Raw genomic sequence first — 13,045 nt, 5'->3', positions numbered from 1 at the left:
GAAGAATATAGATATTTTGATTCAATATATTTTTATCTAGATTCACTAATTACTTATAGCTATGCATTAATTGCGGTTCGATTTGATCACATTACTCATAACGTATTTCGTTAAACGTGACATCACGATGTTCGTCCCAATTTATAATTATTATTTTATCTGGTAAATAAGAATTTCTTCTCGTACATTTAATAGATTCACAAAAGTGCAATTTCCTAGTTCCTCAAATACGAAAATCGATATTGTTCCCATGAATAGAATTATGAAGTGTATGTACATTTATAATATATATTAAAATATTAAACAATAGGTATAGGAAAACATGTAGGTGCAGAGCAAATGCAATAAATAATTACCCAATTATTTACTTGTTAAAAGATGTCTTTGCCAGATATATAGAGGGCCAAATAGATACCAATCAATATGTTCACTAAAACATCATAATTCACTTTATTTGAAATGGTCGGCAACATGCTGAGGTATTTGGAACATTTATAGATTTTAAGAGAAAATGTCGCTAAAAAATATCGCCGAGAAAATGGCGATAGTGTCCTAGTTTTGTTTTATTCATAGCGCCAGTGCACCACTGTGTAGGAATAAACTGCACATTTACTTGGTATATAGGACTTAATAGGTTATATAATATAGGTACCTAATAAGTAGTATTATTTTTATTATATCGTACAGCGGTGGAGGAAAATAGTTGCTGTTATTAGTTCGTGTCATAATTAGTTTGGAATTCGTCGGTCAGCTATGCGAATCGGATAATTATTAATTGGCCATTTAAATCATATTATACCTAATAATAAAGATATATAATTATACATTTATACCTAAACGTATTTTGCACGGTGTGTGGCAGTAAGACGAGCGTGGCGTATACGAATTATATATAACATACACGAAATAATATCCAATCATCTAAACGCAAACATAATAACCCCTTGTTATAGGTAGATAACAAAATTATAATTTCAAACATCAGACGTCGCGATCTTATCCGTTTTTAAACGCGTTAGTTACCGTGTATTCAAATCTCATGAATTTCACGAATCAATAACATGAATCAAACGAACTCGCACGGTATATCGTATTTGAAAAATAAAATTATTAATAAAACGGTGGTCGGATGCTGGTCAACGGCCGAAAAAAACATTGCCATCGTATACCTCTATCGACTTTTAATCTCGATCCGCTGTCGGCGGAATTCGACGTCAAACCGACCACGTTTGCGGTAGGTACACACGCATAAAAATATAAAAATATCTGTACGCTATTATACGAACAGAGGGGGCAAACACCCATAAGACCCATTCTATCATTATATTATAGATACCTAATATTATAAGGACTAATAGACGTAGGTACCTAAACTATAGCAGTGGTTCCCAACTAGCATTAAGCCACTTAGCCACGGATCCCTAGTTCCCTTAACTCTTAAGTTTTAGTTAAATTGGTACGGGGACCCTTGTTTTTATACATGACGCTTATGAAAGTTTCACGTTTTCTATGCATGTAGATACATTATATTTCCCGTCTGTATCGTCGGCGTAATAAACGAGTGGCCAGTATATAGTTTAAAATAAATAAAATATTCATAATAAATGGTTGATAATAAAAACTGCCGTTTAAATGTTTAATATAATTTAATAGGTAAAGATGAATAATACATTTTCAATGCTAATATTTTATGTTTTTATTATATTGCATAATACATGGGCCATCGGTACATATTGTAAGGGGTTTCAAGACATGAAGTCCTTACCCTTAGTCTTGTTAATTACTGCTGAAGTATTAACCATCAATAGATAGTATAGGTATCAAACAGGTCACAAAAATGTTATCTTAAACACAAATATTAACGATTTCTTATGATTTCATTAGACATTTATTGAAAAGAGTATAATATCGTTTAAATTAAATTTATAATATATATATTTTATACTATACGCAGAGTATATTAGCCATGTATATTGAAAATTGACTGAAATATTAATAAAACAAGTAGGTAATTAAATTGTCGGCAGAATAAAATATTTTAATTTGATGTTTGACTATAAATTATTCAATTAGTTAATGCGTTTCGCTATCCATTTATGAGCAGCACAATCAAACATGATTCCCGTATTGGTATACGTCGAATATTTCTCGACACTTAATAAGTTATATTTTATTTCATAACTATTACAAACCATGTAATGTATTTTAACTGCTATACTGTAACAGTGCAGCGTGTATAATGATAATTGACACGAATTTCCTGTATAGGTATACGTTTGAAAACTAAAACAATAAATGGGCACCTACAGAATTACAGCACGTATCTACCAATAGTATTTACAGTATAAAATTATATAGATTTAAACCGAGGTTTCCCGTCGCGTTTTTAAAATATTATACTTATTACCCACACAGTCGCGATTTACTATATTTAATACATTGTTCGCCAATTATGCTAATAATTTCGGATCGGGTTAGTAGTACTAAATTGAATATCTGTAATAACTAGTTTCGACTCTATTTTAATAAACAATAATTTCTTTAAAATATTTCATACTAGTACGATTTATATTCAGGGCCAGCGTTCGCGAGTGTAAAGACACACTGTCCAACATATAATACGTATTATAATAAGTTATCATGCACAGATTCGAACAAAATGTCTAAACGAACTATATTATTTCGAAAGAAAAAACAAACTTTCACACCACGAATGTGCCAAAATCCTAATCGTTTATGCATAATTTCAGACACCCATCTATTATATTATTGTGCTTGATGTGTGCTGTGTTGGTACTCCTACGCATAATAATATATAATATATTCAAATCGTGCAGTGAGTTATTTTCGGGTTGTATTCACAATAGTATTTTAACTTATAAATAAAAATACGCATAAAATGTGAGCTCACTAAAATTCGTAAGTTAAAAAAAACGATTGACGGTGATGGAAATGATGCATCATAAAAACCATGTTGTGTGATGTATGTTATATTATGTTATGTATGTATTATAAAAAAAAACCTGTACATATGCTTTAACTAAGTAACTACTTAAACTAAGTATATATTTGGTGATCAATTTGTGTCGTTTATAATCACTTATATCAGATACATGATTACATGAATTGAGGTCTTGATCAATAATTTTATATCTCAGGTCCTCAGGATAGTTATGAATAGCAATATAGCATGACATATATGTACGTTTATTCATTATTATAATTTAATAAGAGAAATGCTTAAGTCATATTAAGGTCGATATTAAAACCATTAGGTACGCGATTCCAACAATTATGGAATCGGCGCCCCTTGGCTCGTCGAATTTGTAGAGTATTTAATTTATCCGCATATAAGTGTATATTTTGTGTCCTATATCCATAGGGTATGTCTCTCTCAATTTTTTCATTCCTAGGATAACTTACCCATATTATATTAAGTGTGCGACCTCGCAACCCGTCACCCAACTGATTTCCGTTCGATTTTTCTTTTCGCAGGATGACTGGCAAGTGTGGCAGGATACCATCTCCTGGCTGGGCAACCCGACGGGCCCACAGGCATCGCCGGTTTACATGTGCGGTTCAGGCACTGTCCTCGGGTTGGCCCCGTCAATGGACAGCCACAGGCGATACGACCCGATGGCACCCGACGTCGGCAACCATCCTCTCGACGACGCGCAGCACCATCAGCACCAGCATCCACCGCAGGACTCTGTAGTCTACGGGACCGAAGAATTCATCGACCTGGACATGTTGATCAACTATGTGGCCGACCAGCACAGCGGCACCAACGACCCCGTACCTCCGGACGCCACGATGACGACCTACGCCGTGGACAAGTCGTACTACAGCAGGTACTCATGATAATAAATAACCTATTATAAAGAAATTATAATATTAAAACCATTAAAAAGTGAAAACTCGTCTACAGCTTATATACTTATATAGGCGTATGGATAATATTATAAGTAATTAGAATTTAGTTGATCGAGATAAATATAACTGAGACTCGACTAGGTTACTTAAATTGAATAAATTGTCCTGAACATCTACTAATTTATACTTAATTGTAGCTTATCGGTGATTGATGGAGACAAATAATTAAAAAAAATATAAATGTAGAGTAGGGGCACGAGCGTGGAAACGACATTAGTATTTTAAAAGGTATAAGTGATAAGGAAATAATGATTAAGTACTCCACGTATGTTGGTTCTCTAGACCTTTAGGCATGCTTGAGAAAGTACCTTTAGTAGGTACCTAATAAAATTACATTATTATTATTAAAACACTCGTTTAAGAAAACAACAGTCATGCTGCCTGTAACACACAGAGTTGATAAATCCAAATGAAAAAAAGACATAATATTATGTATCTAGAATCTAGATTATATTTATCGTTATATTGTAAGATCTTGCAGGTTTGGTCAACATGTTTTTTCTAATCGAGCCTGCACCACTATACTAGCTAGTGTGATACTGCTTTCACAATGTACTTCCCCCTCAGTTAACATACTTAACGACGTACATAATATTGTACTCTTTCCGACATAGTTGACAATTTCTTTTATTTTGTTCGATGGAATGCATATACCTATATATATTTTTGAATAAGCTCCTACAAAGTGTAGGTACACCAGTCACTAAGTATGAACACTAGAACACTGAACTCGAACACAAATAATGGTTGTCCATTACTTTATATAATATATAGGCACTGATGAGAATTTATCTACCAATGTTTTTAATCGTAATACCTATTAGTTTTCAAGACGTATATTATAGGGTTTACCTACCTATCTGTAATATATTATTATGACATAATTTAAATGTACTTTCGGTGTACACAATATAATATAATAAATAATAATATATTATGGTACGTACTTATTTTCATACGGAAAACACTAACTACCTATATGAGATGTTCATCGCATTATTTTTCTGGGACCGTCTTCGAAAACTTTTTTTTACTTGATCGGTTCTTGCCAGTAGAAACGATAATAAGCTTACTCATCGTGATATACTGTGACTGTGCTATGTACAATGTTAAAAACACCCTTTGAGTTTTCATTATATAAAACACAACACACGCTTTTTAAGGTTACAGAACTAAGTGCAATGTCAGAGTACAGAATCCATATATACCATATAGGTTCGACCATATTATACGAGTTCTTATAATTTTGATACAATATTTCTAATGCGTGAAAATTAACCTCTCTCTCTCTCTCTCTCTCTCTCTCTCTCAGTCACTCCTGCTGATTGTATAAAACATTGTCATCGTCAAACATATTCACCGGAAAATAGATATACGATCTGTTGTGCGATTACAATATTTTTTACTCAGAAGAGATTTACGGTAGCGGTGGAGGTGGCGGCGATGTGGAAATCCGAAAACGGTCACATATTGTACATTACAAATAATAATAATATTTGATACCTCGTTTTTTCTAAGCGCTATAATATGTTTCTCGAGGCGTGTCGAGTGGGCAAGGTGCGGCGGCGGACGTCGCTAACAAACTGCCACAGCCGGTGGACTATGGACGGGGTCCCACGCGCGTGTACGATGAGGTTATTATATGTATATAGGTGCGTGGGCGAGCGGTCGCAGGACTAATGGAATATTATTCGCGATTGTATAATATAATAATTTATCTCTGAACAGTGAACCTGACGACGGCGCTGATGTTATTAAGGCTGTTACTATATTATATTCGTGTTATTATTTATTATTATTCTATTCTAATAATCGATTACGACGGGAAACAGTTCAAAAGTTTGACCACCAGCTGTGCAAAACAATTTCTTCAAAAATGTTCAAATTGTTTGCAAATTAATTTTTCTGACTGACAGGTTAAGTGTCACTCCTGGGGTTATTCCTGCGAAAAAATTGGTGATATGAGAAAATGCGATGGTTTTCAAACGCCTCAATAGAGTGGCAACAGTGATATTGTCTTCCAAGGGATGATGTCGAACTGTATTTAGCACCTATATAGGAACTGCACTTGAGCATAAAAACGTAGGTGTTAGTCGATTAAAAATTAATTTTTTCCTAATCCAACATTGTAACGTTGTAATATAAACATTAATTCCATATTTCGTACATTATTATTATTATACTAAATCGTCTAAATAGTTTGATATTAAAAAAAAATAAAATATACAATTCTATTTTTTTCCACTATTGGTCAAAATTTCTTTAACTACACGACTACACCGACTGGTTGGTCTGAAGTGCAATTGAAGTTTGAAGTAAAATCTCATTGTTGCGTGACTATGCGTGGTTAAGATACCACATACAAGAAATGTTCTGTTTTCGTCGGGATCTTTTTTAATTACCTACCTATACCTTTTTTTCCATATTTATACTTTTATAACAATCACCATAACTTTATAGATTATTATAAATATTTAAACAGAGATAAAAACAAAAAAAAGCTTATGAATAATGTTCGGGTACTCGTGTCCAAATATGTCGTTCACTATTATGGGTATATTTAGTACTTTAAACGTAAATCAGGACCATGTACGTGTATATCCGTGGCAAATCCTGGAATTTGCACATCCGCTGGTGGCATTATACTACGCGTGATGCAAAACCGGAGAACGCTAAAAATTATAAAAACTCGCAGACCGGAGAGGATTGTGAATATTGTCAAACCTATGATAATATAAACACCAGACACCGCGACGGCGCAAACGTGTGTAATGTGTATATATGACAAATGACGCCACTGAAATTCAATATACGCGTATAAAATATAGGTAGGTATAATAATATAGGTATACCTATATTTACACGTCGTCCGTCCGTCGCCGAGCTGTCTAATTTATATAATAATATTATACGGTTATTGGCAGCCACAGCGCAGTTGTTCGCAATTGGACGATGCGACACCGAGATAGCGCTATTTACCTGCAATCCGGTGCCTACACACACACAAACTCAAACACACCTGACATCATGAATAAATCTGCTCTTATCCGATAAAATGCACCGCGGCTACCGGTTTCGCGGCTGCTGCTGCAGTGAGATAATATCGGTCGGTCGGTCGATCGATCGATCGTTATTATAATAATCGTCGGTCGTAATACGCGATTCCTTTTTAATGGCATGCGTTTTATAATTATTATTATGAGGCATAATATTATAATATTATGTAAAACTATACGTCCACAGTCCATACATATGTATGCGCGCCACATTATCCCGCGGTGTACGGGGTCGCGCCATCAGCAGTGAAATTTCAACGATCTATACATTATAATAACGCGTATTAATATATTATGTATACAATATATTATATGGAGGCATATTATTATAATGTGTGTACACTACGAGCGGGAATAATATATTAGACCGACGGTGGACGGGCTGGCGGTGGAGGTGGTGGTCTACATAATATATATAATATTATTATAAACGCAAGTGTCAGGGACCGGCCGGTAGCGTACCAATATAAGTAATGTATAATATAGGTATACGCTATAAATCGTATCCGCGTATAATATACATATCGTGTATAATAATATACGTATATTCCGGGGTGGATAGGTACCTACCTATCATAAATAAAAATATAAACAAACAAACGACCTCCGGTGAAAACATTTTTTTCTCTTTTAACTCTCCTACGAGTGTCCGCTGCAGCACGGTTCGGTCCGCCGTTTGCCTAGGAAACGTCGTGATAGAAATAATCATATTATACACATTATTATTACATGTATATTGTGACCGCAGTGGCGTAACTAGGGTTTCAGTGGCCCGTAGCATAAAAATGTATCGATAAATAAAAGATAACCCTGCACTATTTTAGGCTGAAACATTAAATTATGTCGAAAAGTCAATTGGTTAGGCATTGGTACAAAACGTGTCAAGGAAGATCAATATAACATTTATAAAAAAAGTACATTGAAAACAATTGTAAAATAATTTTTTTTTCTTTAATTTATTCTACTCACCGACCAATTCATCAAAGTTTAGTTTTTGATAAACATATTATTTTGAATTTCTATTATAATTTATAGCTAATAAATAATCATGGATCACGGAACTTCAAACAGATTGTGCACTAGCACAGGTTACTGCAGGGTGCGTTATTTATAATACTGAACTTGTTCAAACTTTGGGTGAACAAACAGTCAACTTGAACTTTTTTAGAATGGTTATTAGAAATATGTTTTTTTTTTTTAATGAGCAATATAAATTTATACTAACATACTTACCTCAAACTGTGTAATTTAAACTTCAATATTTAAATTTTTAAATTTGGGGGCCAGTAGCCACTTAGGCCATCCCTTATCTTTATACCACTGATTGTGGTTAGTGCTGTACCGGGAACGGTAGTATGGTATGTATATGACGTTCGATGACTGTGGAGCTATTATATTATCTCAAATCAATTTTCATGGGGTACCCACGTCACGTAGTCCCGGGGCGATACTGAAAATAAAAATGGTAATTATTTTAAAACATCGTCGTCACACGCGCGTATAACAAAATAATATACACCCGCAGCATGGATTTCGGAAAACCAGTCGTCGAAATAACATTTTAATTAACGTACGAATGTACCTGTGTCTATAATATTATGCAGATAATGTTTTGTGTTTGTGTTTATGCTGTTTGCTATCGAACGGATGACATGCGACACGCGAGCAAATATTATTATTATTACGTTTGTTTTAATAATGTTCTTACTAAGAGTTCGTCATTCGGCACGCTAAAATATCGAAACAATCATTATTTGGTTTTTATTTATTTATATTTTCCACATTGTGCGAAGTCGGTTTCTATTCAGCAGGGAGATTCTCCAAAATTGTTTATCATAAATTTAGTCGTTGCATTCGTGACTAAAACAGTGTTGTTATTGTCGAGCGTTTTGTCGTGGAAGATTTTTGCAATTCTCTAAGCATTATGGACCAAAATTGGTTTAAGAAGACCGTCTTAATTTACTGATGCATGTGTGTAGTCTTGATTTGGCGTTAAAATACTGTCGCATTATATATGACAGCTTAAGCAAATATTATCTAAATAAATTTTATAATAACAAATGTATTATCTATATTATTTTAGTCATAGTAAATTGTTATTAATTTCTGTGCCATAAGTCATAAGTTCTTATACTTATCTCTTATATTATAGATATGTAAATAGCGTTAGGACTTAGGTGAGATAATATTATTATTATTATTATATAAAACGTGCATGTCAATGGTCGTAAGAGACGATATCATAAATGTTAATATTATTATGATTTAACCGATCTCGCGGTATTTGCGTCGCACAAGTCGTTGAAATCACTATATTATTACATGAAATACAGCGGTTTTCTTTGTTCGCTAAAGAAAATATCCGTATTATTAAAATTTAAAGAGCACGACTGTTTCGATTTTTTTCAAATTTTTTTTTTTGCTTGTAAATACAGAGTAAGGTACGTTGTACCTATAGGTATTTAGTTTGCCAACAGGATATATACTGACATATTGCAGCGAATAATATGAGTTAAACCATATAATATATGATAATAAAATATATTATCCTCCGACGCCAGTTCGTAACAACAACAACAACAACAACAATAATAATAATAATAATAATAATAATAATAATAATAATCGTAATAATATAATGTTATAAATTCATAATAATATCACGCCGCATAGATCGCCGCCGCTGTCGGTAGCACAGGTTCTATAAGGATCTAGATCATTTTTTATTTATTTATTTATTTATTTTGTTCCTACCGACCTTGACATTAGACGTCGACAACCATTGCCGGGGGAGAGGTGTTAGGAAAAATTAATTAAATCGAATATCGTACACGATATATATTATTATAATATTATATATACGAATCGCGTGCGTTGCGAAATAAATATTATACGACTCGTATTATTCACACGACTCACATAATATATGTTATGTATATAATATATTATATATACACCTATACCGGCTAAGTGAATATATTTCTACTTTAAACATATTATGTGTAGGTACATATATATTAGGTACCTATTTACTTATTGCGAAAAAAAACACAAAATCCGCGTACGAATAGTTAAATAAGGAATGTGTATAATATAGGATTACATGTATATAAATGAACAGGACAGAAGTATTTTATAAATTAACTAATGCATTTTACAGAAAAGCTGTTTTGTTGTGGTTCAATTTGATTCAGAACAATTTAATGTTAAAACGACTTTAACTGTATGTACCTATTTCAGAAAAATAAATAATCGATTGTTTTATGTTGATTATTTCAGAAATCACAACAAATACATAAACGTCGATTACAAATCTGATGATTATCAGTTTTCATACTTACATAATTCATAAGGACATAGACCGCGCTAACAATATATATTTTACACTCTCGTCATTTTCTATTGTTTGTTGTTAAGTTCGTCCGACATCACACTCGCATATTATGCAGCAATCAGCACCAAATTCTGGGAAGAGTAAAGTTTTTATAAATACAAGTACGGAATAAAAAAAAAATATTCAGAACAAACCGTTATTTAATATATAGGTACTTAGGAATTATTTTAATGTACCTGCTACCATAGTATTTGATAAATCTATCGTAACATATTATGTTTGATTAGCAAATTCGCAAACATCTAGTGTAAGAGATCTCTTGTATATAACATCATATCATGGCTTGACATGCAAGAAAAGTTTTTGACGATGTGCAAACTGGTGAAAAAAATTGCATTACTCCCAATGACAATCTCGCCAAGTCCCTTACTCCCTCTCTAATTGAAGATATTGTGTAGACATATTGCAGAAAACGTCGGTTCGAGTCGGAAATTTCGCTTTTGCAGGACGACGGTCAACGACTACGCGTCGACGAGTTTTCTAGAACAGATTTTTTTTATTTTATTTGTTATTGTAGTCGACTGACGTCGTTTAAGCACATGCGAATACGTGTACAAGTGTGCGCATATATTACTATTTATATATTGACCGCGACGTGTCTGTATAGTGTTGTCGCGTATCCATATTAAAAAATTACGTTCGTAATGTAAACGTATATTATATTATTCAGACGTAGTTTTTTACCTGCACGATTGTTCCGGTTTTACATAACCGTATAATGATAACACTGAGATTTATAATGGAAACCCATGTCCACATGCTTGGTGATTCATTTATCGAAGAACACTCATCATTTCAAAAACGTTCACATATATTTCTATCGTTATACATTTTTAAGTTTTCTAATTTTTTGAATGAAAACATACCGTTTTTATTTTAAAGCAGAATATTTTTTAGAGTACTTCAATGAATAAAAATTGAATTTTGAACAAGTACCTATAGTTTATGAGCTCTTTATAAGTATTTTAATGTTCTGCTGACATGCTGAGTGGAATGGCAAAGTGGTACCTCCCAAAATGCTGGTCTGCTACTCCGCCCATACTTACATAAGCTATAACTTATTAAATACTCATATAAAATTTGAATAGTATATATCGAAATACTCCGAATTATATTTGGTTTCGGAATATGATATTAAAAATATACATATAAAGCTTTATATTAATGGAGGAATTATTACAGCTGGTAATAATAAGACTATAAGCATAGTATTTTTAGCGATAAATATATTTAGGAATAAAGTAAAAAGGGAAATTTGTGAACATCGATAGAATTCTTTTTAATGTAATGTCTCTGTTTGTCTATTGAACAAAATCACATGTGAGATTAAGTTCTAAGACCGTAAGCAGGTGTATTTTGCAGCAATTTTCTTTATATTATTATAAATTTATTACAGTTCACTATGATTCGTTTAAAATCTCAAAAATTGTACACACCTACCTACATAACTTTATATCACAACGATGGTCTTTAAGATTTTATATTAAGATTGGAAATTCAAGGTCACTTATAATATCTTACCTGTTTCACTATAGTTCACTAAGTTTTAAAAATTGATTTTTCAAATTAAATTAAATTAAATTAACCAACATTTTTGAATTCATTTTATAATTACTATACGCTTACGCCACTGAAAAACTAGAATATAATTTCGGTTTTTGAGGTGAGTTTATGGAGTGATAATGCATGTTATGATTCAGCTTGTTGTCTCAGTAAGTAGCGCGAAATTTAAAAAAAGATGTGAGCGGTGGTTCATCTGTCCACCCTGTCAAGTGTCCCGGACGGTGAGAGGGCCAGAGGGGGACTACGTACAGTAGCGTCGACGTGAATTCGTATCGAATTTATTTTTTATCATTTCAGTTTGTTTTTCATTGCCAATTTGTTAGTGGTGTTTCTTTTTATTAATACCTACGGTTGACCATAGTTTTGAAATGACGACCGCAACAGAACACAATAGTAAATATTTAAGTTAATTAAAAATGAATTTCCATTTTAGTTTCAACAAAATAAAATTACATCGATGCTAAATTATATATACTATACCTATTAATATTCAATTTTATACAAATGTTAAAATTGTATATATTGTTCTCTCTGCATCGTGCACAACATACAAATTTTGTTGAACCTTGGAACAAACCGACAATACCTATAATACTCCAGTTTATGCTGTTTAGTATTATTACATGCGCTTTTGCATTTTGCACCGCCGCCGCCGCCACACATTATATTATGTATGTTGAAAATCACTTACCTACTACACTTAAATATTTTATTATACACAACTTAATTCACTGTACAGTACTAATTACATATATTATGTTTTCCTTCTCGTTTACCTTTAAATTTAATCTGTATTTGTGGTGAATGTACCAACTGCATTGTTCCTGATTGTTTCACACATACATTTCGTATGTTTCATAAAACAAAACGATTAAGCGATTACCACCTATGATCAACGAATTACGCGTATTATATATTGTACCTATATAAGTTATAACTTATAAGTATATATGTAACTGCAACGGCCAACGGTCAAGTATATATTATTGTAAATTATATAATATTTTTGATTACGTATACAATTTTGTTTTCTTTGATATAATTTATCATCGATATAACAACTTCGAACGTTATTTTGTGTGTTAGGTACAACCCTGCG

The 13,045-nt window shown here is 32.7% G+C and overlaps 1 protein-coding gene across 2 annotated transcripts in view; it reads left to right on the top strand.

Moving 5' to 3' along the window:
- LOC132935595 (Krueppel-like factor 6) overlaps positions 1–13,045 on the top strand; it is an 84,477-nt gene that overhangs the window by 59,793 nt on the left and 11,639 nt on the right. For both annotated transcript variants that reach the window (XM_061002191.1, XM_061002190.1), the window contains one exon: positions 3,496–3,851. In XM_061002191.1, coding sequence (XP_060858174.1) covers positions 3,496–3,851 — 356 coding nt within the window. The remainder of the gene's footprint in view (positions 1–3,495; positions 3,852–13,045) is intronic.

Source organism: Metopolophium dirhodum, chromosome 1, assembly GCF_019925205.1.
Source record: "Metopolophium dirhodum isolate CAU chromosome 1, ASM1992520v1, whole genome shotgun sequence".
NCBI lineage: Eukaryota > Metazoa > Arthropoda > Insecta > Hemiptera > Aphididae > Metopolophium > Metopolophium dirhodum.
The sequence above is the reverse complement of the archived record's forward strand: the minus strand, read 5'-3'. Positions and strand labels throughout refer to the sequence as shown.